Source organism: Protopterus annectens, chromosome 5.part1 (genome assembly GCF_019279795.1).
Source record: "Protopterus annectens isolate FY-2018-M chromosome 5.part1, PAN1.0, whole genome shotgun sequence".
Classification (NCBI taxonomy): domain Eukaryota; kingdom Metazoa; phylum Chordata; order Ceratodontiformes; family Protopteridae; genus Protopterus; species Protopterus annectens.
In genome coordinates this window covers 349,707,226-349,735,171 of record NC_056736.1, presented here as the reverse complement: position 1 = coordinate 349,735,171, position 27,946 = coordinate 349,707,226, and the positions used below count along the sequence as shown (strand labels likewise).

Here is a 27,946-nt window from a genome sequence, read left to right as displayed (position 1 = left end):
TCCTTGTGATGCTGCGGCATACGCCACTAGTAATTGTTCTGTCTTTCTGAAAACTTTAGTTTTGTCCAAGTAGAATGTCTGTGTACATCCAAAGAATGCAGAATTTTCTCCCTCTTGTTCTGTGGATTTGGATAAAAAGTTGGCAAATGAATAGTTTGGTTAAGGGCTACACTGGATACCACCTTAGGCATAAATGTAGGGTTTGTTCTCAGAGAGACCCTGTCTGGATAAAAAAATGATAAAGGGTTCCACAGTCATGAGAGCCTGTAGCTCTGAAACTTGTCTTGCAAAAGTTATTGCTAGGAGCAGAGCTGTTTTCTAAGATAAGAACTTTATATCCACAGTAGCAGCTGGCTCAAAAGGAGGTAATGTGAGTTTTTCCAAGACATAGTTGAGGTCCCATGCAGGTATTGGCGTTCTCCTTGGAGGCCTTAAGTTTTTGGCTCCTCTGAAGTACTGCCTTAATAAAGGATGAAAAAAGTGTGGTGGCTCTGTATTGTAATGAGCTGAAATGGCAGAGGCATGGATTTTAATTGATGAAAAAGATAGGTCTTTGTCCAGCATCTCAGTTAAGTATTGCAAAATCTGAGGAATATTTGGGACAGCTGTATCAGTTCCTTGAGCTTGGTTTCAAGCACAAAATCTGTTCCATTTCCCAGGATAGGATTTTCTAGTACTAGGCCTTTTGGCTTCTAAAATGACATCCATCACAGCTTTACTGAGAGGTGTGGTTTGTATGGCTACATTATCCACCATGCTGCCAGGTTTAGGGTCCTGAGTTGGCTCATCATCTGATTGTTTTGCTGGACAGTAGATGAGATATTTAAGGTAAGGTTCAGGCTGGGCATTGGGACAAGTTCCTTAAGCTCGGATACCAGTACTGGCGTGGCCAGTCTGGGGCAATCAGAATCATTTTTGGTTTCTCCTGTCTGACCTTCAGTAGTACCTTGGGGAGGAGAGACAGTGGAAGAAAGGCATATACTGATAGGTTTGTCCAGTTGAAAGATAAGGCATCCACTTTTCAAGCTTGTCTGTGATAGGTCCTTGTGCAGAATCGTTTTAGTTGACTGTTGTGAGGGGAGGCAAATAGATCTATGTCCGGGCGTCCCCATTTCTTTGTCATCATGCTGAAGACTTGTGGATCCAGGTGCCACTCGTTGGGATCCATGAGGTTTCTGTTTAGTTCGTCTGCCAGAGTATTTTCCTTTGCTGGCAGGAATTGTGCCTTTAGATGGACTTGGTAAGTCAATGCTGTGTCCCATAAAGCCATGGCTTGTCTGCAAAGGGGGTAAGAATGAGTGCCCCCCTGCTTGTTTATGTACCACATGACCGTGGTGTTGTCTGTCTTTATCAGTAGTTGTCCCAGATGAAGTAGGTCCTTGAAGGCTATCAGGGCATTTTGAACAGCTAGCATCTCTTTTTGATTGATATGTAGATGCTTTTGGTTTGTGGACCAGGTGCCCTGAATTCCTCTTCCTGCCATGTGTGCCCCCCAGGCATAATCTGAAGCATCCATCGTTAGGCTCTGCCTGGCTGGGGGTAGTGAGAATGGCTGTCCCTTGTTTTGGTGACAAGCCTTTGCCCACCATCGAAACTCCTTTTGCAGGCATGGAATGAGAGTAATCATTGTTTCCAGGCTGTGGCAATGTTGTGTCCAGACACTTTTTAGGTACCATTGAATTTTCCTCATATGCAGTCTTGCATATGGAATTAGTAAGATGCAGGATGCCATGAAGCTCAAAGCCTTCAAAATTTTTATTGCAGATAATTGGGCCTTTGTTACCATTTCCTTGAAATAGGTAGTCAGTTATCTTTGTTTGTCTGGAGTGAGATAAGCCATCTGGGCAGTTGTATTTAAGCTTGCACCCAGGAATATTATCTCTTGAGAGGGTACGAGTTTTGATTTCTTTTTGTTGACTGTGTACCCTAGGCATGTTAAAAGTCTTTTCACAAACATCAGATGCTGAAGTAGAATGTCCTTGTTCTCTGCTTGTATGAGGCAGTCGTCCAAGTAAGGATATATTTGTATTCCTCTTTGTCTGCAGTAAGCAATTACTGGTGCCAGGCACTTTGTGAAGACCCTGGGCGCAGTAGATAAGCCAAAGGGCAGTGCAGAGAACTGGTAATGCTTTGAGCCAGCCTTGAATCTGAAGTATCTTCTGCATGATTGTCTGATTTGGACATGCAGGTATGCCTCTTTTAGGTCTAAAGTCAAGAGCCAAGCCTTGCTGCCCAGCATGGGCATTAGCTGCTGCAAGGTCAACATCTTGAATTTTGGTATATCCAGGAAAGTGTTTAGAATAGATAGGTCCAGTATTGGCCTCCATGCTTTGTCCTTTCTGGGTACCAAGAACAGTCTTGAGTAAAGTCCTTGTCCCTGCTCTTGCTGTGGCACTTGTTGAATAGCCCTCATGTCCATGAGAGCTGCGACTTGTTTTTGAGCCTCTGCCCATTGATTTTCTGGCAGGTCTGGCCAACCGTTCGCCCTTGGCAGGGTATGGAAGTGAAACTTGTAGCCTTGTGACACTATGTCGAGAACTCATTTGTCCTGGGTTATAATGTCCCAATTTTGAGAAAAAAGTGCTAGTTTTCCCTAAGGGTGCTGCCAGAAGATAAGTGCTTGGTGCAGGCAGGGGGAAGTCATTGGGACTGTTTCCTGTATGGTTGTGACTTGTCTTCTCCTCCTTTGGAGGTAGAAGCACCCCAGTGCTTAGACCTGTAGGAACCTCGCGGCTGTGATCTGCCTCTAGGGTGTCTGGATCTGCCCCTTTGAGGACTGTCTGAGACTGGAAAGGACCAATTCTTTTTAGGCCAGTGTCTGCTAAATCTAGGTGGCTATACCTGTAAGAAATCCTTGACCATTTGCATAGATTTAGCTTTGTCCTCCATTTTCTTTAACACCTCTTCTGCCTTAACACCAAACAAGGTATCATGTTGTAATGGAGCATCTAATAATTTTGCTTTAACATGATCACACAGGTTTTGTTCCTTTAACCAAGCATGCCTCCTAATGACAGAACCCGTAACAGCGGCCCTGCAGGAGGCCTCCAGAGAATCAAAACCACATTGCAAAGTATGCTTTCCAACTTGTTCAGCTGCATGCAATAAATCCTGCATTTCTTTGTTTTCTGCACATTCAGAATTTACCATCATTTTCTGTTTAAGCAGTGTCATGATATATTGCTGATATTTGAGCATATGAAACTGGCAATTTAAGGCCCTAATGCAGTAGCAGATGTGTAAATCTTTTTTCCCCATCTATCCAGTGCCCTAGAATCCCTGTCAGAGGGGATAGGGTTTATTGCAGTGGAAGCCTTGACCCTTTGGGACCCTGAGAAATAGTTTCTGGGTCTGCAGTAGGGTTTTTGAAAAGAAATTTATGAGAGTCAGGGACCCTGTAATATCTGTCCGGCTTAACAGGAGCTGGAGGTAAGGAGTCAGGGGTCAGACTAGACTCTGAAAACACATCATCTACAATGTCTAACACATGTGGAATAGCTAGAGGTCTGTGAGGTAGTAAAAGGAAGTCTCTGGGCCTCTTCTTAGATTCTGAAAAATCTTGGCTCTCCCAGTGGAAGTGCTCCCTCATGGTATGCAAGGTTTCCCCAAAAAAGTAGTCCTCAGGAGGAGAAGCTGAAGGAACTGATTCTTCAGCATCAGAATCCTCATAAGGGAGACGAGAATATTCCTCATCAGAAAAGGAATCAGAAGAAATGGAAACCTGATCTGAAGATTCATAGTCTGTCTCTTGCCTAGGCCTCTTTATCAGGAGGGGGATGGGAACCCCTAATCAAGGTAATTAAGTCTTTGGCCATTTTGAGCATCTGTTTTTTGGGCATGGAGGCCTGTCCATGTAACTGGTGAACTTGTTTCTTTGCCTTTATAGGTGTTTTAGTCTTTGCCTTTGAAGTCGGTTTAATATATAACTGTTTAGGTCTGAATACACCCTCAGAAGCAGATGCCTGCTCAGCGGCTCCGGACCCATCTGAGGGAACAATCTCCGAGGGTCCAATACCTTGAGTTTTCAGAGGCATGGCCGACTCCATGTGGGAGTCGATAGTGGCCTGCGACTCTAATGTAGCGGGTGTCAGGGGCTGCGAAAGCACCTCACTGAGAACTGGCGACTTGCTTAGGAGAAGCGTTGTTGTCAGTTTTGGACCTCGGTTGCATGTCTTTTTCTTTTTCTTTGCGTTTTTTTGTGAACTCCGGTAGTCGGATGGCTATCCAACGACATTGTATAATTAAATCTTTGCCCCAGAATAGCTTAATGCAAAATCGTATCAATGCTTAATAGTGCGTTGGTTAAATCTAGCACAAAACCGACAACTATAAATGTCATGGTCAGGGCCTAGGCAAGGAATACAGTAAGAGTGAAAGTCCTTATGAGGTATTTGCTTCCCACAAGAAATTCAATTATTAACTTTTTCTGACATCGGTCTGGAGCAAGAAAAAATTTTCCCCAATGGGGTACTTAGCTTTTAATGAAGACTTCGGATCTGAAACTTGAACATGAAAATCACAGGAATTGGCCGACCGGCACTTGCGAACTGCTTCTGCTTCGGGCACCGTGCAACAAGAAAGACTGAAGAAAATGGCGTCGGCTGCATCTTTTATACCCCTGACGACCTGACGTCAGGGAAGAGGCAACAGCAACCGATGTAGGATCCAAGACTTTGGAATTCAGGCCGACTGAGGGCAACCTGTCAGCAGGATAACCCAAATGTAATGACTGCAACAGTGAAACGCGAAGAACATCTTGAAACCATATTATCAGCATGCATATGTTGAAAACAGATCTATTACCACCTGTAACATATGTTGTATAACAATATAATAAAAGCTATGAATGAAAAATTGTGCTTTGATGTAATTTATATGGCTTCAACTTCAACATTCGACAGGGTCCTACACAAAACACTGATCAATAAATTAGAACAACTAGGTATTACTACACTGTTTATAAGACTGACAGCTGCATGGCTTACAAATTGGACAAAGCAAGCATCATACAGCAATTGGACAGATGAAATTTGAGGTTACAGTCTGGGTGATCTGTCCTAGGTCATTCTTGTTTAGACTGTATCTTTCAAATCTATCTTTTTCACCTGAGGTATTCTACAATACGTATCCAGATGACTTGAAATTGGGTAAACTGATTACATATGTTACAGATAGGGCATTTCTGCAAAATACCTTGACTAAACTAACCATTTAGGCACAGGAGAACAATATGCTGATAAATACATTAAAAACTAAGCATATGAGATTTGGGAGACATACACTGAAAGGTGAATATTTAATACAGCACACAGTGATTGAAACTGTAGACTAATTTGAGGACGTGGATATATGGGTAGATACAGAGTTGAGTTTTTCTTATCATATCAGTCAACTGGCTAATGACAGTTATAGAACTACAGGTTGTATTAAAAGATTTATAAAGTCTAGCTGTTTCTTAGTTACCTTGGACCCAAACTAAAGTATGGAATAACAATATGGAAACCTTATAAGAAAACAAGGGCATCCGTGTATGTGAAAATTTAAGTTATTACGAAAGACTAAAATATCTGAACTTGTACAGTGTCTTTTACAGATATCTAAGAGGAGATCTTATTCAGGTATATAGGGCATTTAGGGACAACTACTGCTGGGAATGTTTGGGGTTATCAAAACGTACTAGAGAATCATCAGATAACCTGTGTAGAAGATTCTATGGGAATGAGACGTGTACTAACTGGTTTTCTGACAGAGTAGCTGATGCATGGAACAGACTGCCAAATTACATAAAAGCTACTACTTTAGATATTTTTAAAAACAGCCTAGACATTTATTATGGGAATAACTGTTTTGATATGTTGGCAGAATAGAAGGACATTAATACCCATGACTGAAATATCTGAATATATGTATGTAAAAAAAAAAATTAGAAGACAAAAAAGCCAATATATGACACAGGCTCAAAACTCTCATAGATACAGCCCAAGGAAATTTTGATAAAGAAGTCAATAACCTCACTGGGCACAGTCTACTTCATTCAAATCTCCACCACCTTCAAACAAATACTGAAGAATCGCCTCAACTCTTCCTGGCTATGTTCCTGCTCTATAACCTTACCTCTTCACTCTCCTTATATGATTACTAAACTCCTATGCCTTTTGCTACTAGTGACTCCATATTTTATTTTATCTTCTTGTAGACACTGGTACAATAATGCTGATTAATATATCTCTGTTTATACCACTCTGATTGAATTCATTGAATTATGCTTTAATGTATATTTTCTGTATATATTACTGTAATCAAACAAACTAGATTCCTGCTTTTATGTATATAGTCTGTATATGTTACTATATTTACTATCTGTAACACTGTTTCTACTAATTAATGTTTATATTTTTTCTGTATCTCATTGGAGCTTTTCTCCCCGGGCCTCCACTAAAATGGGCTCTTTTAGGCGCAGTGGACTTTCCCGGTAAACAAATGCAATAAAATAAATAAATAAATAAAATGATTTCCAAAAACATTTCAGTGACCGCCTCAACTGTGGCAAATACCCCTGCCCATCCCTCTCTCTGTAAGAAATACAACTGGACAGACCTCAAGGTATAGACAGCCTCCATCCTTGGTTCATTTATCACTGTTGAGACTACATAGTAAAACCTCTGCAATAAAATGTTAACCCCGTCTCAATACCAGTACTATGTTTAATATCTGGAAAGCCATACTAAAATCACTTCACTTCACTTCCCAAACAAAAACATCCCACACTCCCCTCCCACTATTGCCTCACCTTTATTCTTCCAACCTTGTGCAAGATCATTAAAAGAAAAATTCTACATCAAAATTAAAGATTATATCTCAAAATATCATCTTCTGTCTTATAAATAGCATGGGTCCTGGTCAGGTAGGAGGACTTTCACAACCATATAGACATTCATGGATGACATTCTTATGTTAGTTGACAAGGATATACTACCTGCATCCATTTTCATAGATCTCATCATGGCCTTCGGCCTAGTTAACAACTCCTCCCTTATATTCCACCCGACTGAACCAGGCATCATCCCTTATGCTATTCCATGGTTCCAGAGCTATATTGCAGATAGATAGACAGACAGATGTTTCACAGTTAACTATAACTCCTCTAACTGCCACACTTCCCCTCTACTTAAAGCAGTTCTTTGGATCTATTATCACCCTTCTGCCACTCTATGTGTGTGTGTGTGTGTGTGTGTGTGTGTGTGTGTGTATATATATATATATATATATATATATATATATATATATATATATATATATATATATATTTATATATATATATTAATATTTATATGTATCTTAAACTTCCACTGGATCTTCTTTACTTGTCCTGTACTGCTCTAGCTACTCATTTGTGAGATTATAACATGAACTACAGTCTGATTTCCTCTGCCTCACAGAATGAATCAACAGGAAAATCTCATTCTTAACACATAAAACAAACAATGTTGTTCAGCACTCATCAGAAGCTCAGCAGATGCCCTAATACTATAACAATCTATAACTACAGCGACAACTGGAGCAAGTGTCTTCCTTCAAGTACCTTGGTCTCTGGTTAGACTCCTCACATCATTCATCTAGAAAAAGCAGACTACAAAAAGAAGACAAGGCCTGAATCTCCTTCTGTTCTGGGCAGAACCCCCCCCCCATCATACCCAACCACAGCTAGAATAGGGAAAGGAATCCTTCTTTCTTGACTCAAATTCTGCCTCCATCTAGTTTCAGCAGCATCTCCTAAAACTCCACTACTATTCAACCTCTAGAAAACAACATTTGCAAATTTACGATTCATTCAACAAGAAATGAACACCACTATATAACTGTAGGGGAAAAGCACGGTGGCTCCCAGTTAAGCAAAGTGCAGACCTACTACTAGGCTTACAACTGTTCCAACTACTGCATGAACACACTCTTTCACCATTAACCTTAAAAATAATTACACAAATCCCCACATATAACCTCAGAAGCCTGAATCATACTGGTCCTTATATCAGTTTTCAAACTTCATGCTTCTGATTATATGTTCTCAACTCTCAATCCCCAACTATGAGAGGAGTCCTTGCAACACAAACCTAAAGACTATTCATCTTACCCACGTTCCATGGACTGCTAAAACCTCATTTACTTAATCAAGCTGAATGTTCATTCAACCATCAACAACATCATCAACCCCCTGTTCCCCATTTTCCACATAGGGTTGGGGTCATGTTGCCATCTCTCTTGATTCTATGCCACACTCCCGCATTCTTCAACACTCATGCCTGACTGTCACAGATCTTCTCTCATACAATCCATTCACCTCTTTGCTGGATGCCCTCATTTCCTCTTACCTTCTTCCTGTCTGTCCCAAATCTTCTTCACCAAATTGTCTTCTGCTTTTCTGCACATGTGCTCAAACCACTGTAATATTTTTTCTTTGATCTTTTCTGCAATTTGAGCTACTTTGGCTTCCACTCTTATGTCCTCATTTCTTCATCTGTCCCACAGTGTGCATTCTAACACCCATCTCAGACACTTCATTTCCATCACCTCTAGCTTCTTCATCTGCTTTGCCTTTACTGCCCAGATTTCTGTGGCATACATTACTGCTGTTCACACCACTGTTTTGTACACCTTACTTTTCAGCTTCTTTGGCATTCTTCTGTAATACTCTACACCTACACCTGACACTATACCAGTTGGCTGAAGCCCCTCTGATTTTAGCTTTGACCTCTTCATTCAGGCATCCATTCTCCCCAACCACCCCTTCCAGATACTCAAAGCTGTTAACCTATTCCACTATCTTCCCTTCCATCTCACTGCTCAGCTTCTCAAAGCTGTTAACCTATTCCACTATCTTCTGTTCCATCTCAGTGCTTAGCTTCTCAAAGCTGTTAACCTATTCCACTATCTTCCCTTCCATCTCAGTGCTCAGCTTCTGATTTCCCCAGTTTATTGCCATCATCACTGTTTTATCTGTACCTAGTTTTTCATCCCATGTGCCAAGTTCTTGCTCAGAGTCTGCCTGTAATGCCACATCATCTGCATATGGCAACTTTATTGAACTGTCCCCTTCAGCCTGTTTGCTAATAAAACCCATCACCAGCATGAATGGCAGCAGGCTTGAAGCAGTACCTTGATGCATACCCACACCCCCTGGGAACTCCCTTGTGAGACCGAACATCTGATCTTTTTCACAGAGCCTGTACTAATTCTACCAATGTTTCTGGGACTTTGAACCATAACAGGACTTCCCAAATCAGCTTTCTTGGGACCTTGTCATATGCTTTCTCCAAGTCTAGGAATGCCAATTGGACTCTTTACACGTCTCTAACTTCTTCTCTACCCATCTGTCTCACTGAAAACATTGGGTCAGTTATGTTGCATCCTGATCTGAATCCAAACTGCTCATCTCACATCTTACTTTGTACTACTCTGCATATTCATTTATTAGTTACCCTCCAGAAGTTTCATGCAATGTGACAGGAGTTTGATACCGCTATACTACCCACAGTTGTGGAGGTACACTTCGTTCTTGTACAGTGGCATGAGTATACTGATTCTCCAGTCATCTGGGATAGATCTTTCTCTCCACACTACTACGAGTACCCTCAGAAGACACATGAACATACAAATTAAAAATAGGCATTAGCTGGAGATCAGGATCAAACCTTGTATCTTGTGCATGAGAGGTGAAGACATTACCAATTATGCCAACTGGTCTCTAAATGTTCATTCAACTCAACAGGCCACATAACCTAAATCAATGACTATCTCTCCTCTACCCCAACTGCTTTACTAGTTTTCATTGCTTCATTTCTCACAGATCAGTCTTCTATATATCCATTTTGTATACAATGCTCTATCTTCTTAAAGGTAAAGTAAAAGCTCTATACTAAAACGTATATTGACAGCAGTGCAACTTTATCCTCTCACTTTACTGGTTTATGCACTTTAGTGCTCTTACCACACATTCTTTATATTTTATTCACAGTTACTTCATGTTTTTGTTATCTTGTGTACTCTCTATGAGTGGTCAAGTTATTGACACTGGACTGAAATTAGTCAGAATTGATCAGTGCTCTACATATTAACAAATACAATAAAGAAAGAAAGAAAAAGAAAGGAAAGAAGAAATGTGGTTTCATGTGACCTCCACTCCCTTCTCCAGAGATGTATAACTGATTATCTGGTAATGAAGGAGAAACCCTGGGTCATTTTTTCCATAGATTGTCTAACCAAGAACTCTATTTATACAGCCAGAAAGCACCTGGATATTATTTTCTTGTCTCCAAAAAATTAGAAACATACTGCAAGAGCCTGACTGAGTGAGGTGGGATCTTCATTTTTTATCTGCCCTCCCACACATGACTGACCCTAGTAGTTCCTCTACCTGAATCCAATTGTTCCATAGTAGTGGAAGCTGGGAATACCTGAGATAGGCAGAGTCCTATAGCTTACTTACTACAACCCAGAAAACCCAATGAGCTCATCCACTTTGTTGTGTGAGTAAAGTAGTAGGGAGCAGACCAACATGCTGGCCCTGGGAGGTAGCCTACCATTTTCCCCCTAATGGAACACTCCCTCAGCCCCTGTAGTGACCATTTCAAATTCTACTATGTGCTACCCCCTGAGCAGAAGCATGTCTCTACACAATGAATTACCTTTGGCTTCCTGTGTAACTTGCACACAGCAGTGTGGGTTTGCTAGGCTCAGGCTCCATGAGCTGGAGCACCTAGTGTTCTTGTTAGGGTCACCCATGTTGTAAGCCAGAACCACCTACCTGTCCCTGGGATGGGTGAACTGGCAAAGGACTCTCACTCTCATTCCTTACCTACAGTTCCTACAGGTATAGTAAATTAAGATCTTGAGCAGTCATGCTAAAATTCACTCTTCTGCGATTATTCCACTCCAAGCACAGGTCTCAGAGACCACGGGTCTATATCATTTGACGAAATGGCAGAAGTTCGAACACCATATGTTTGAACTTCTAACCTCGAAGTGCAAAACCGTTGAAGGCTTAGAACAGTGATTTTTTTCCCAGGGAAAAAAAATCGATGTTCCAAGAAACACACACACAACACAAGCAAACCAAAAAACAACAGTCCACACACATACACTTAAAATCCAACATCTAACCTTACACTAAACTGTACATACATTATCTATCCACTTACCTTAACCCAAACCCTAACCCTAAGGTCCGTCACTATCGCACACTCACCTGACCCGCGCCCTAACCCTAACTCACCTATCCCGCCCTAACCCTAAATTCTGTCACTATCGCACACCCACCTCGCCCGCGCCCTAACCCTAACTCACCTAAGTCACACCCTAACCATAACATCCGCACAAAAGCACACTTACCTGAACCCGACCCGTAACTTTCCACCACAGTGCTGAAAATCGTGAAGCCGCAGAAACAGCCAACCGAATTCTTTCCCTGGGAAAGAATTTGGTGTTCCGCGGCTTCGTGATAATTAGTTTTCGAACTTCACAGTTCGAACATATAGTGTTCGAACTGCTGAAGTTTCGACGAACTGATAGGAACCCGAGACCACTGCAGCTTGCCACCTAACAATGATGCAAAACTGTACAGGGCAGGTAACAGGATATTTCCCCTGCCACTCTGGGTCTTGCTATCTGCCCAGTTGTATAGATTTTAGTCCTCTCTAGTTGTATAGATTTTAGTCCTCTCTAGTTGATGTAGTGTGCGTGTTTTTGACAACCTTGTTTGTAAGCAAGATTTTTGCCTCCAAGGAAGTATATCTCTCTCAGTAATAATGTCTCAAAGCACATTTTTTTCTATTTATTCAAAGTGCAGTTAAAATTCTTTCTTCTAGGTGCATAAAGATGAATATTAATATGAGTTCAAGAAGGTTGAGAAAGATTTATTCTCATAACCCAGTATTTGACCAAACACCAACCTTTTCAGCCATTTCTTCTGGAGTGGACACTAAGCTGTCATCTTCATCTTCACCCTCTACACGATCAAGAGATAAAGCTCCTAAAACATGAAAAACAGACTAAATTAATAAGTAATTCTGCAGTCTCTTGTGTTCTTGAGTATGAGCCCACAGAAGTATGCATTTTATGTATCACAACGTATCAATGTACACATACCTATACACAAACATAATCATACACACAGTTTATACACATGTGATTGTGTAAGTGCCCACATATATATTACTTAATGCTTTTACATGCTGACAAAATGTAACTCAGTTAATGGCCACCACCTTGCCAAGTTACACCTAGTCATTCTTACCTTTCCTGGACAGTATTTCATACTGTTTTAATCAGTTACTCCCAGGACTACTGCTTTTGCAAAGGTTGTCATCCTTGCCAGGTGTTTCTCTCTTCTTAATGGCTGAGCATTGGAATTTGTAGCTATAAGCCCCCACATGGGATACTGGCAGCTTGGCCACCTCAGAAACACTGAATTTGTTATGGGCTGACTAATCAATCAGTTGTGAGCTACTAGTTTAAATTAACTGCAAACCCCAGACATAGGACATATTTATAATGTTAAAATATTTTGTGCATATTTATACTTTTATGTACACTTCAAAAGTTTTTGTGTGAAATCAACAGTTTATCTAGATCCATTCATTACTGATTTGATCGATTCATTAATAATTAATTCATTATGAGTACACCAATTATAGAATACAATCCCCCCTTTGGGTTGTACATCACTCAGCATATCCCAACAGGATCCTAATTAAGAAGAGTTCAGGCTAAAAGACCCATAGCTAACAAGAGAGACTAGAAACTCTATTGGTCACTATCTTATATACTCTTGAGATGTGATATATGCTGATTGTTAATGTTGTTGCTATTTTTTTTTGTTAGTTTACTTTAAGTTGATTTGTCTTCCTTTCATCTCTGTAGGCTTCCATTACCTGGTAGTGTATGCACATATAGCCACACTGAAGAGCGGACTGGTCTGACCAGAAAATGAGGTGCAAAATGTTATACTCACTATAAACATAAAGCAGACAGTACTAAAGAAATGTTAATGAAATATGACATTTTCCCCCTTTTACACTGCATTAATAGTATGTCCCATTAAAGGAACACTTTAGTTAGAAACTGACAAGATCATTATTTATTTATTTATTTTATATTTGTCGACCAGGTTTATCCGACTGGGCTACAAATGCCCATTTTCAGCGGAGGCCTGAGGAGAAAAGCTCCAACAGCAAATAGAAATTTTACATATTAAATACATATAGAAATACATTACTGACATATTTAATTATATCAACTACTAAATTAGTCTTAATTATATTAATGATTAAATCAATTGCAGAGTACAATGCCCCCCCCCTTTAGAATGTACCTCACTTGATATATCAGGCAACAACAGAAGCCTTAGAGGTTCCTAACTAAGATCATCTCAGGCTTAAAGAACCTGAGCTATCGGTACAAGTTAGAAGCTCTTACCCTTAACTCAGCATCTTACAAATGTTTGAGTGGTGATCTGTGCCTCGCCTACATAGTTATTAGATCTCCTGTTGTCCTCGATCTCCTATAACTCCACAAGTCTAACAGCTTATAATAGCACAACAAATACCATAACCAAAAAGACTTAAATCTTCACCAGCAGATAAAGACAATGTGATGGAGAGATGAATTTGTTACTCCATCTCCTAAGCTGGAGGTGAAGCAGTGCACTTCCTTCAAAAAGAACCTGAATGGCTGGATAGGTACCCTCAAATTTACTCCAAGACTAACTGGTCAAACCCTCCTTGGGAAAGAGGGTACAGCCAGATGGTGGGTACTGGAATGGCATTGGTGGTTTCGAGACTAAATTGCTTTGACACTCTCATGAATTCTTGGTGCATTATCAAAGCTATTAAAATTCCCCTATGCATTCCCGTGATGCCCGTGCCTTGGCCCAGCAATCAAGGAGCATCAATCCTCACCACTAACACCAGGGAGGGCATCTCATATATGAGGAAAGGATAACAAATGCACACAGTAAAGTGCAATTTCCCTTAAGAGCACACAGAGATCACAGTCAGTCTGGGGCTGGTCACTCCCTTGCTCTCCAGATCACAGCCTAGCTGGGCAAGGTACAACCTCCAGCACCCTCTCTGTCCAACCAGTGCTTCGTGTCCCTGCCCAAATAACTGACATGTACCACAATTTGAGATAAGAGTTTATACAACCACACAGACACTTCTGGGGAAGGCTGGCATAGGTTCTCCAGCTCTGCCCCTTTTACCCAGACTATATAGTAGTAATCACTTGACACCACCCAGCTAATATTATCAGCTACCCAAAGGCCCTTAAAAGGGTGTCCAATTATTACTGTGCAATATTATTATCCAATTGGTAAGTGTGTCTAATCAGTCAAGGAGTGACTTGGACAGTAAACTCTATAAATATGCAATGTACTCTGAGCTTAACTTATCTCTACACAAACCAGCCACAGTTAAAAGATTTTAAAATATTTAATAACAAATAATTAAAACCACAAGACAATACTTTCTACTACGCAGTGCTAGTCAAAAGAGTCTGGAGATCACACAGAAATACTTAAAATAAATCAGTAGTACAGTTCTGACATCACAGAAAAACACTTAGTCTACTCTTTCTAGTTCCTAGCTATTTCTAAAAGAAAACACAAGTCTAAGATAACTTGCGTAAGACAACAGGCAGTGCTGTGAGTTAGATGGTCAAGACAAAAATGCTTAATCTCTGGTTCTCTCTCTTTAAACTGAAGCAGTTCTGATAAACATTACATCATTTCACACTTTCCTGGTGTTCCCAAGCTGAGAGATACTACATTCTTATTATCTTGCACCTGCAGGAAACTACAGCCATAAAAGACCTTCCACATGTAAACTCTAGAAATTATTCCTTAAGTTAAAACAGTACAAAGAATGTGCTAGCCCAGACGGAATGACTCAGAATCTTTAACTTCAAAGGACAGCCATGAAGTAATTATAACTTCAAAGGACAGACAATAAATGCTTGACTTAGCTTTCTTTACAGTAGAGGGCAATGTTGTTACATTGTTTTAAGTTCAATATTTCACAGCATATTCTTTCAATTAAGAAAACAAGTCTGTAATTCAACATTCATATTTACAAATGACAGAGTTATGTACCAAATTCTATTTGACTAGGCTGGCAATCTTCACAATACCTTAATTACATTTCTCACAAAAAGAAAAATAAATGTTTACACCATGCACATGCAAAACACGGACACATACACGACCACAAATAAATTATCTAGTCCATGTACTGAAGCCTCCCCAAACTCAGCCTCGTGGTTGCAATAAAAATGCATTTCTCATTCACAGCAACTTCAAAAAATAACTTCAAATACTACACACTTACAACCTCTCCAAAACATCAGTACTTACTCTACAAATGAAATGTATTCACATCTTGAAAAATGATAGCATTACCAGCAAAAACACATAATTCTAACTGTCTAAAAAACTGAAAAAAAAAATTCTAAAACTAACAAGTAATAAAATAATTCAGTATACCCTGCAAAAATAAGTAAAGAAATGAACTGGCACTACAAAAAAAGGGTTAAAAAGACACCCATGGGACAATCCTCTCATTAAAAAATTTCAAACTATCGAAAGCATTATTCACTAGATACTTAATATGTCAATGGAAACACTACTGTAACAAAATACAGAAATATTCATAAACGGAAAATTTGAGAGTCTTATTTGTGCGACAGAAAATGTCAATTCCAAATGCCTAGAGCACAACATGGTGAAAGCTGCTGTCTTCAGTGCCCAACCTTCAGAGAAGGCATACATGCATTCACACACCGACCTGCATGTCCTTTAACGTTCCATCGGTCGCAGGTTGGACATACAAACTCCACACAGAAGGCATTCCAGCCAAAAATTGGACCAGACAGCCTCTTGCTGTGAGGTGACATCGCTAACCACTGCACCACCACAGCCATCAAATGGTGAAAACTAAAACTGTAAATGTTTTCTGCTTGGGGCAAGCCCGCTGCACCACCACCCCTGATGTAGGAGGCTTAGACTATATTTATTTATTTTTTTATTGACGTATGTTTTTATATATATATATATATATATATATATATATATATATATATATATATACACACACACACACACACACACACACACACACACACACAAACACATATCATCTCCATGGTTAGGCTGTCACAAAGAAGGTAGAAATATTCATAAAGAAAAAAAATGTGATGCTGTAAACATTTATAAACCAAACTGGTAGTGATTTTTCTATGGAAAAAAATGTTCCTTGGCTTCTTTGGTCTCGGGCACCTGATACTTAGGGAATAGAAAATCTGTCATCTGAAGATTAGCCGTATAAGGTTATCTTGTATTGTTGGATGAAAGAATTTAGTTCTTTATTCTGTAAATCAGACTCCCCAATATATTCCATACATCCCTGCTGTACGCGTGTGTGTGTGTGTGTGTGTGTGTGTGTGTGTGTGTGTGTGTGTGTGTGTGTGTGTGTGTGTGTGTGTGTGTGTGTGTGACCTCTTTAACTGTACTGAATTCCTTGGAATTTACTGGTTTTGACAGCAAAATAATGGGGTGCCACGAGTTCCCACGTCAAATCCCGATTTTTTTTCATTTACTATTTTTACTTATTGACTGACTGGCTGATGTCACTATGCTTCGCCAGTGTTTTAATGGCATAGTGAGGCAGTGCCTGACTGCCTGTCAGAGACTCAAATGAGAGACTTAAAAAAAAAAAAAGTTTTTTACAGCATCACCCTGCCCACGACTTGCAGCACTGTAGCAGCCAACCAAAGAGAACGTTTTGTCAACAAGGCGAGTTCTGTGGTGTGCAGCTTCTATTTTTCTACTATTGCTAACTCCTCCTAGCTTGAAAGCTTCTTTGAGTAAATATCTGTACCTGCAACAGGAAATGCTTCTTAAATGAAAATAACTGCTGAGTAGTACTAAAATACTAAGAAAACCAAACCAATAAAAACAAGGAGGAACGAGTGTGACAACTTTTAAGTGCATCAATTTAATAGTTCACTTTTCATCCAAAGACTTCATCAGAAAGAGATTGTGTCTTTGGTTAAAAAGTGAACTATGAAATTTATACGTGTAATAGTTAATACACTCGTGCCGCCTTTGTTTTTAGTGGTTTGGTTTTATTAGCAAATGCTTCTTCATAGAAAACTTTAAATGAATCCTGCTACACAGAAAAGTACTATCTATCCTGCTGTTTTTCATTCTCTTGAAATTGCAGTCCATTTTAGGACAATGGAATCCTCTCTTTCTCTCCGGCACTTACCATTTTAGTTAGCTGTAAAAGGGTAGTTTTGGCAGTGTATTTGAAGTGCTATGCTGCATTTGTTTTGTGTGGATAAGCAGAAACTAGTTCAAGGTTTAGCCTGTGATTGTAATTTAAATAAAAATTGTTCAAATTTCAACTAACAACTGCATAACAACCCACTCAAATTAACGAGTGTGTTAGAAGAAATACGCCATCACCCAGAATAAACAGTCCATCATCTAGTGCTGTCTGTCTGCTGATGTACTGTATTCATCTGCCTATGTCAGGGGACAGCTTCTGGCAGGACTTGACTGGCTCCTATAAAAGCATATTGATCTGAAGGTTCCTCAAAGAGGACTGACATTTGAATAAAGTTTTGCTCTATGCTTGTTTCTGCTGGTGCGTCTTTAGCAGTGTCATGGACTGGTTTATAACAATGCAGTCAGGGTATCCGGGAAAAAGGAAGCCTGAAGTAGGAGCTAGTGTTGGACTACTTCAAGGTAACTGACCCACTGAAGACCTGTGTGGCGGCCCAAGCACCATCAAAAAGTGCAAAAGTGATGGAGCGATTGACAGAGTTTAAATGGAAAAAGAAGTCTATTTAGTGAAACTGAGGCAGGCAGATGATATTTTCCAGCAGTTAGAAAATGAGGTGGAAACCATGGAATATGTTTCTGGGAAGATCTAGCAGAAGTTTTGTTGTAGTATTAGTGACTGATTGGTATGTTATTTATCCCAAACACGCCCATCCTTTTAGGCATTATTGCTTACATAGGCAGTGAATAATGTTTGTTTGTCTTGCCTGCTTTCTGACTCTTAGCAGAAAGAGAAGAACTAATAGAGAGCAGTATAAGGAAAATACCCGGTGTGGAGTACAAGGCTTAGAAATGTTTGGACATTCTGAAGACGTTGACTGAGTGGATGAAGGTTAGCAGCAGAGAGTTGGAAAGAAGAAAAAACTGTCTGTGTGTGCACGTGCGTGCTTGTCTGTCTGTATATTTATGTCTGTGTTTATCTGTATGTATGCTTGTTGGTGTTTGTGTATTTGTATTTATATATAAGATTTATTACAATAAAAATATATATATATTAATAATATAAAATTATAAAAATAAATATAAGATACAGCAAAAATCTACTTCTCACCACCATACCCAAAAATTCAGGAGAAGCCCTCTTCACCTGTATCATTTCTAAACTATGGAACAACCTCCCTACCTCGATAAACATCTTACCTTCCTGCAGTCTATTCAAAACCACTCTCAAATCCCACCTAAAAATGCACTGGCTCTGCCCTTGCTCCAACCCCGACTAAGAAAACTTCCAACTTCTTAGTACAGTGTTAGAGATCATCTTTTTGTCAACTCAACTTAAAATCTGTCTAGTACTCATTACACATTGTATGTCCTGTATCCCACTATTATTTTTTGTATTCTGCATGTCAAAGTGTTTACTGTACATCATCTACTATTGTAGTATTTTCCATTATGTACTTGTGGAGCTTTTCTCCCTGGGCCTCCGCTGAAAAAGGACCCATGTCCAGTTCGAATTTCCCAGTAAACAAATGTAATAAATAAATAAACAAATAAATAAATAAATAAATATAAGATTTAGAAATACTGAGGAGGTACTCGGCTGATACTCCCCCCATCTATAGCCACTAATATACAATTTGTTTGTAGAACTTGTTGAAGTGATTGTTTTCCTTGCTCTTACTCACAATTTATTTTTTTTTCAATAAACATTTTTTTATTGTTTTTCACAACCATATTACAAATTCACACACTATGTACAATATTTACAAAATGCTTCCATAGGTTAACTTCACATTATATGTCAACCTCATATATTGGTCATAAGTACAGTACTAATAATCAAAAAAAAAAAAAAAGAGAGAAAGAAAAAAAGAAAACCCACAATAACAAATCAAGCCAACAAACTGTATTGTCTCTACCTCCTCTATCTAATCTAAGATTGATTTTACATTGTACTCTAAGTCCCGAGGAAAAAGTGGATAGGCACTTCTACGCCAACACAATATTGAAAATTTGCTCCCATATTTTTATATTGTTGATATTTTTCTTGTGGTCGCTAATTAAGAGTTTATGCGCTAAGATATGTTGTATAGCCATCAATCTGAAATTTTCCCACGATGTCTGGTCTGGGTTCAACCAATTTTTGGCTATATATAATTTCATTAATAAACAAATATTCATAATTACAATCCTTTTGGATTTTCCTAAATTCTCCGGGGAATATGAAGAATCATAAACTCCCAAGAGAGTGTTGAGTTTTGGTAGCCCATTTTTTGTAACTGTAACTTAAGTGAATTCCACAATTTATAAATACACTTGCAACTCCAGAACATGTGAAGCAAATCCGCTGTTTGATCTAAACAATGTGGGCATTTAGGTGAATTCTTCGGATCAAATTTGTGAAGAGTGAGACGAGTATAATATGCGTTGTTGAAAATCATCAGCTGCGTAAAAATCAATTTTTGAAGGGATACAGACTTTAATGTTGTACTGAATGCCTCCAATATCTTATTGTCATCTGACAATATCAATTTCTCCCTCCAGTAACTCGATAAAAGAATGTATTTGTTGTACTTCCTCTCTTTTATCAATTTATATGCTGCGGTTATATATTTTCTATCCTGCAACAGCGCTTCCCACAGATTACGAGAAGTGATTAAGTCCTCCTCTTTCATTTCAAAGTTATTAAAATAGTTTATAGCTAAGTCTTTCAACTGTCTTACTATGATTAAATAGGAAATAGGAAGTTCCATTTCTTTTAGAATATCATGTACTACTACCCCTAAAAAAGGATATAAATCAAGTACAGTTAACTCCTTAATTAAGGGGAATTTCTTTAAATCTATCAATTGACTACCAATTGTTAAGTTAGGGTTTCCATGAAACGGTTGGAATACCATCATATATTTTAATAAGTTTAAGGAAGCAAAAAGAGTTTGAATTGCCGTTACATAGCTCTTTATGTGTTCCATTAACTTATATTTACTCATTGTTCGATCATTTAGAAAGGGTAAAGCTTTAACATTGACACCCACTTCACTTATGTACTTATACGTTAGGAGGACCCATTTGGGTGTCCATTTTCTACTACCACTGTCGAAGTATGACGTCTTTAAGATCCTATTGGCCTGAATCACTAAATAGTAAATTTCAAAATTCGGTAACTCCAACCCCCCCCCTTATTTTTTGGAACCATCAATTTTTCATATGATATTCTCGTCTTCCTGGGTTCCCACAGAAATCTCCCCAATCCTATATGAAACCGTTTAAAAATTTTTTTCGTAATTCTGAGTTGTGCAGCTCTAAAAATATATAACATTCTGGGAAGAACATTCATTCTTATAATTGCTGCTCTTGCCATCAGTGGTAACTTCAACTTACTTCATCTTTCTAGATCCAATGTTATTTGATCTGCAGTTGACTTTACATTGTTTATAAAAAAATCCCTATTTTCAGTGGAGAATGCAATCCCCAGATATTTTATCCTTTCTTCCGTCGTTACTTGTCCCATCAATGGTAGCATTGAAAAAGGTGTGGGTGTCTTTAACGGGAATATTTTAGATTTTTTAAAATTTAGCTTGTAGTTGGAAATTCTCTCAAAGATTCCTATTGCAGCAAATATTTTTTCAGTATCGGAAACAGGTGTGGTGCAATATATGTTTAAATCATCTGCGAAGGCAGCCAACCCAACCTTTATCCCATACAGAACTGGAGAATTATAAAATACATTTTGCTTAAGGTGTAAAAATAAGGGCTCCAAGTAAAGATTAAATAAGATGGGAGATAATGGGCAGCCCTGACGGGTAACTCTTACTCACAATTTAAGTTGACATTGTGAAGAGGGCTGCCCTAAGCAGGGAAATGCAGGGGGACAGAAAGAAATCCTAATTTGAAGTGATTTTTGGAAATGCTTTCTTACTTACTAGAACAGACAGAAACACAGCAGTAGACAATTCTTCTGTCTGTCTGCTCTGCTAATTGTATCCTGCAACCAGTGCATCTAGGGTAGAATTCCCTTGCTGCACTCTGTGCAATGTGAGAGATGTTTGCCATTGTACAAACCTGCATAACTTTTGTCACTATGTGCTATGATGTCAGAATTGCACTATGATTTTTTTCAGGTTCATGGTGCTGTCCGTCATATACTGGTTTCTCTAACAACAGGGATTACTGTGGATTTGTGCTGTGCCTTTTAGCACATCATAACAGAATGCCAATGAGACTTCTGCTATGTTATATGTGACTTCTACCTGACTCATGAAGCCAAAGTGCCCCATGCCTCTGAGGGCAGTGCCAGTCCATAATATTATGGTGTACAACTCCAGCACTGCAGCATCTGTAGCTTCAGTGTATCAAGCTAAATATAAACAGTATTAGTCCATGGGAGGGGGTCATATTAGTACTTTATTAGCACCAGGCTACTTGAAGCTGTCAACCTCTTCTGCTATTTTCACTTTTAAGCTTGTCTTCATTTCTCCCATTTGCTGTCATGACCCCTGTCTTGTCTGTGCTCACTTACATTTCATGTACCCAGGGTTTAGCATTTCAGTCCCCTATTACTTTTGTAGTTCATGTTCATGGTCCCGTTGTAGTGCCACATCTTATGCATATAGCAGTGTTGCTGATCTTCCCTTTGACCAACTTTTCTATGTAAACCATCACCAGTATTAACAGAAGTGGGCCTAAAGCTGAAACTAATTCATACTGATTCCATCTGGAGAACCCCTCTGTGAAATGCAACAGTCTTCTTACTTCTGTCTTTGGATCCTTGTATATAGCCTGGCAATCTGGCACTGATTCTGCCATTGTTTCCAGGACTTTGAGACATCTCAGGACTGATAAGATCAGCTTTTATTGGACTTTGTTAATCAGTGTCCAGATTTTTGGCCAGTTGTATCTACTTTTCATGGGCCTTTGTCCAGATTTTTGATGTTTCCAGGTTGAGAGGTATGGACTCGTGTGTGTGTGTGTGTGTGTGTGTGTGTGTGTGTGTGTCTAGATATAGATATAGATTTATGTTTATTTCATGAAAGGTAGAAGAGAGGAAGTCAGAAATGGTAAAAAAGGAGAGAATAACAAAACACTGAACACTTTACTCCCACTAAAACAGCACCTTATTAGTAAGGCCCAGCTACAAAACTGAGATCAAGTGTCATCTTGGTAGTGATACTGTATAGTGGTGTAATGCCTACAGTTAGGGGTAAGGTTATGGTTAGGTTTACCACATATGAATAAGATGGGCAGGGGGGCTTGAGTGAATATGTCTAACATAAAAGAAGAATACAGAGTACTGTAGAGAGTAGAAGTTGTTTATTATACAAGTCTCACTGAACGAATAAGTTTTATGCCTAAAAATATTGAACCGAGTAACTTTTATGCCTAAAAATATTGAACCTTTTTTGCTGATGAGTGAAAAATTGACATACAGAATCATTTTCCAATTTTTTTTAAATAAACTAATGCAAATAACTTTAAAACAGAACAATAACAGGATACAGTGAGAAGAAAAGTTGTTTAACATATAACTATCTTATGACATTTTGTACATTGGTCTGTTTTCTTTTCTGAAAAATAAGCAAAACTATAATAAAAAAAAAATCAGTTTCCCATATTCTGCACTTATTTCTCCACACATGCATTACAGAAATGATTAACATCCCATCGTCTAAAACAAAAACAAGTCAGATGCCACATAAATGGAATATGTGGGGGTGGTGTTAGATATGTGTAATATATTGCACTTTAGGGCTTGGAACACATTTCTCATTGTTCACAGAATGCGGGTCCCATCCTTAAAGTGCAACATGTTATCATTGTAAGAATTTGTTGTACTATATCTCTAGGACAAACATTTTATGACTTGTGTGTTTTCAATAGTGTTATAAAATGTGTTTTCAAGCTTTAAATTAAAAGATAGTACACATTCCTTACACTAGACCCTCATGTGCTCCATTGCCTACAACATCTAACTGGACACAGATAAACAAATGATTCACAAACTAACTGCAGAAAAGGCCACTGGTGCTGCAATAATAGATTCCTATTAACTGTTTACAACCACTAACTGCAGTTAGAGTGAAACAAGTTTTAGAAATGATAGCATGGAATGTGGAATTAGAGTAGTAACAGGGTACTTAGAAGGTTACTAAGCTATTTGTGCTCTTGGAGAAGATATGAGATGCAAACGCTATTGGAAGAATATTGAAACCTGGACAGGGACAGAGGTGTGTCAAGCAAAAGTGGGAATCCTAAACAACTGCTTTTGAGCTCTGAAACAAACACTGTTGGGTACAGTAATAAAGTTCACGTGAATATGGTGGCTATAGATTGATAATGCACTCTGTTATTCCACATATAGGTTATATGATGTAATGTATGTTAGTTTAAACTTGTGAGTCACATGACATAGACCAAACATGCAAAAACAATATAAAGTTGAATGTTATTTTATTGCATTTATGGTCCTCATGGAGCCTTTTCAGCCATGATGGGGCCACTAGGGGAAGGATATATGTAATATATGTGGACAGATTAGAACAGGCAATCAGCTAGCAAGTTTGTAGGAGGAAACTGGACCTAGATAGTACATAGATATGGGAAGTACTTGCACACTCCACACAGACAGTAACTGTAGATCATGACTGAACCCATGATCCTTGAGTTATGACACAGAGACCTTAACAACCGAGCTCTGTGCTGCCCTGAGATGTATGTGTCTGATCTTACTTGTATCATTGTATGCATTCACATTCTCTTCATATTACATAAATTAGACCTGTTTTTTTTTTTTTTGCTTCACAACCTCATTATACACCAAGACAATACAGCATTACTATTTCTTTGAGCTATGTGATGTGATACATAAGACTTTTGTCTCTGAGTCACATATCACACACGAGCAACTTGCAAATGTGGAGTACTGCTCAAGGACAAAGGTCTTGTGTTTCTCAGCAGTGTGTACAGCTGTATAACATATGGTACAGGACCTCCATTTTTTTGCCTCACACCATACAGCTGATAGATTCATGGGAGGGCAGGTATGATGTACAATGACTGAAGCTCCCGGTTGTTTAGAACTCAGTTTAGCACCTGCCCCAAGGGGCAAATAAACACACATACATACACACACACACACACACACACACACACACACACACACACACACACACACACACAAAGTCTGATGTTCACTTAGACAAGTAAGTGTGTGTGTGTGTGTGTGTGTGTGTGTGTCAGAAGTATTAGACATATACGTATGTGTAAAAATAGAAATAAACCACAACCAATGCAGATAAATCGAAGAACCACAAACTGCAGACCAGCAACACGAAATAAAGGAAAAAAGATTTAATGAAATCCAAATCAAAATCAAAAATGCTTCCTTTTTTCTTAAAATATATTTAATCTGTTCTTCAGATGGGCTAGTAGTAACAGTTTTAGATAGTATTGTGAATAGTAGGTTTATGAATGAAGAGATGGATTGTTAACGTCTGCCTTTCTCTTCTCTCAGTAATATGATGAAAGGAGCAGCTGCCATTATCAAACTAGGACTCATACACTTGGCTATGGAATTTGTAACTAATCCTAAATGTTGCTAGCTTTACTAATGGGCTATGATATGTGTTTAATATAGACTGGCACTGACATATTTTCTACCCATTACATTCATTTGGCTAAAAGATACGTATTAGATGAAGACTTACAGCATTGGATAGTGATTTTAATTTAGTGATGGACAGAGTTTTAAATTCAATAACTCCACATTCAACTAAACATTCAACAAATGGAATATACAGGTGAAGGAAGCTGTACCAGCATTTACTGCTTGGCATCAGAATGACAAACTTGAAATCTTAAGTTAAACTGGACTATGTATTTGCATTTGATCTGTTCTTTGATGATTCTTCTATAACAAATATTCACTCCAGTATTAATTCTAACCAGAAACATCTCTTGGCTAATGTGGCTGCCATGTGAACAAAGTGGTTTCATGTCCAGTGGCTGACCTAGTTATACTGACAGCACCATAACTTTGGGATTGTGTTACAGAACATGCACCACTGACACTGGTGAACGATTTGCAGTAGCAACACATGATGACAACAGCAGATCAGTCCTTCAAAGACAGAATTCAGAAAGAAGAGAGATCTCTGTCAAACATAAAACATGTTAAAATGAAAAATATATATATATATGACAGGTCAGTGGCAGATAAATTTACTTCTTAATGTGTTCATAATTGTAATGAATACTGCAAAGCAAACTGAGCCAAACTTAGACTTAATTAGTTAGCTGACAATATAACATCATTTACTTCTGATACCAGTGTCAACAATTGAAGGAAATTGTTAGAATCCTGTTTTCAAAGGAAAGAGGCATGGTCGGATGATTGTTCATTTTCATTAAATGTTACTAAGAAAAATATACTTTTTTCTACTCAAATTAAGCTGCAGAGTGATTCATATTTGTATCTAAAAGTTGATAAAATGTTAACTTTTAACCACTCAAAATAAACGTCAAATAACACCAATGTTAACTTTTCAATATCATGAATTAAGTAAACAGCAAAACTGCTGACAAATTATCTATCTGTATTTTATCATGAGATGTTTATCAAAGAAATCTTGAATCTTGTTAAGAAAATCTTTGCTCGTCTATATTTGAATACAACTTAACAGCATATTCAGAGTGTACTCGTACAACCTATTGAAAATTGACTGTAATATCATTTTGATGATGCATGATTAACCTTAAACAAAATGACTAAAGTCTCAGGGGATCACATTCTTAGAACAATCGTGAGGTTACAAAACACAAAAATAATTAATGCTAAGGCAAGCCTTCCACATCCCCATCTCTAATCATATCTACTCTAAGATCGCACAGATTTGGATAAGAAGAGGGACAAGATGGAAAGCAGAAGTAAATCCCAGCTTCCTCCACTTCTCTAATCTCATGACTTATCAAAGTCTGATTTAGAGAGTTCTGATCTAGCAAAACATTAATGACACAAACTTGTGACCTTACTTTAAGACTGTGAGATTCAGTATTCCAGGCTGTGACAATGAGTAGGCTTCCTGACTTACGGATGTTAAGTATTGTGTACAATTGTTTAGTGCATCATTTAACAATCTGAGTCACATTAGTAGAGAATTAATCCTAATTTGTGAATATTTTTTGTTCAAACCATACAACTAAATAGTTTTAAACATGACTTATCAGGACCACTTGAGTTACTATAGCCCCAAAACAGGCTTTGTACCACAAGAACAGAGGACTGCAATGGTAATCTCACTTCACAAGGGTAGACCATCAACTACAGACCTATTAGTCTAAATAGTCTAATATGTAAAGCCATGGAATGAGTTATCATGGAATGATCAACAAAGATATAGGCAACCTTCAGACACTGGACCCAACCCAAGGGAGGGTCATGCCTACTAAAGCTGGTGGACTTTACCAATGCAATGGATGATGGGCAAATGGTGCATCCACTGACTTGGACCTGGCTAAGGCATTCAGTACTTGGGTATAGTTGACAAACTCACAGAACTGGCCATAAACCCCCACATAACTCACAGGATTTCCAGCTGTCTCACAGACAGGACCCACAAAATCAGGACTGGTGATACCACCTACACTAAGAGACCAATCACCATCACAGTGCCTCAGGGCTCTGTGCTGAGACTGCTCCTGTCTGGCATCTACTTATCGGAGGTGAAGGTGAATGTCAAGGGCCTTTGGTTCACCAAGTTCGCAGATGACTGCACATTGGGAGCTATCACAGATCCCCCATGACATAAACATCTTAAAACAGGGTCTAACATAAACAAATGACTAGTGCCAAAGTTACAGACTAAAACTCAATGCCAAGAAATGCAATACAATGCTTTTTGGGAAAACTGCCACGTAGAGTAATTATTTCATTGATAAGACCTCCAAAGAGCTGACCCAGTAGTCAGGGATCTGGTAATATATGTAGACAGTGATCTGGCCTTTGACCAACATGTGGCGAAGGTAGTAAGAAAATCACTTTGTGTCACCCAACTCATAAGTAAGGCCATTGCATCCAGATCCAAGGAAGTCATAGTGCCACTTTATTTAGCCCTTATCAAATCCATCATTGAGTATAATGCCCCCTTCAGCATATACCTGACCAGACATATGTAACAGTTGAAATGCCTACAAAGGTTGCATTCCAGAAGAAGCCAGGGTATAAACTCATTGCCACATATGAATCACCTTAAAGCCCTATCTCTATACACTGTCTACTACAGGTTACTGAGATGCAATCTATGCCTGGCATACAAGGCATCCTCGGATCCAGCAATCATGGACCTTTTGTAGCACATCTGCAAAATAAACACCATCAAAACTATGAGATTCAAGGATTTAAATTTCCTATACCTTGTGACATAAATAAGAAACGTTGGTGAGACAGATATGTGTCTCAGAAGATTCCTATGCTCTAGAAAAGGCCACCCATCCATATGAAACAGAGTCCATCCCTAACTCTATTTAAGGGTAACCTTAACCAATGGATGGAAAATTGGAAACTCACCCGGGTCTGGTCCCCATATCTCAGATAGACAGAAGCAGACAGTAATGCCCAAG

The 27,946-nt window shown here is 38.7% G+C and overlaps 1 protein-coding gene across 6 annotated transcripts in view; it reads right to left on the bottom strand.

Annotated features, from left to right (window-relative positions):
• ARAP1 (ArfGAP with RhoGAP domain, ankyrin repeat and PH domain 1) overlaps positions 1 to 27,946 on the bottom strand; it is a 2,759,262-nt gene that overhangs the window by 1,471,860 nt on the left and 1,259,456 nt on the right. For all 6 annotated transcript variants that reach the window (XM_044073028.1, XM_044073030.1, XM_044073029.1 and 3 more), the window contains one exon: positions 11,946 to 12,025. In XM_044073028.1, coding sequence (XP_043928963.1) covers positions 11,946 to 12,025 — 80 coding nt within the window. The remainder of the gene's footprint in view (positions 1 to 11,945; positions 12,026 to 27,946) is intronic.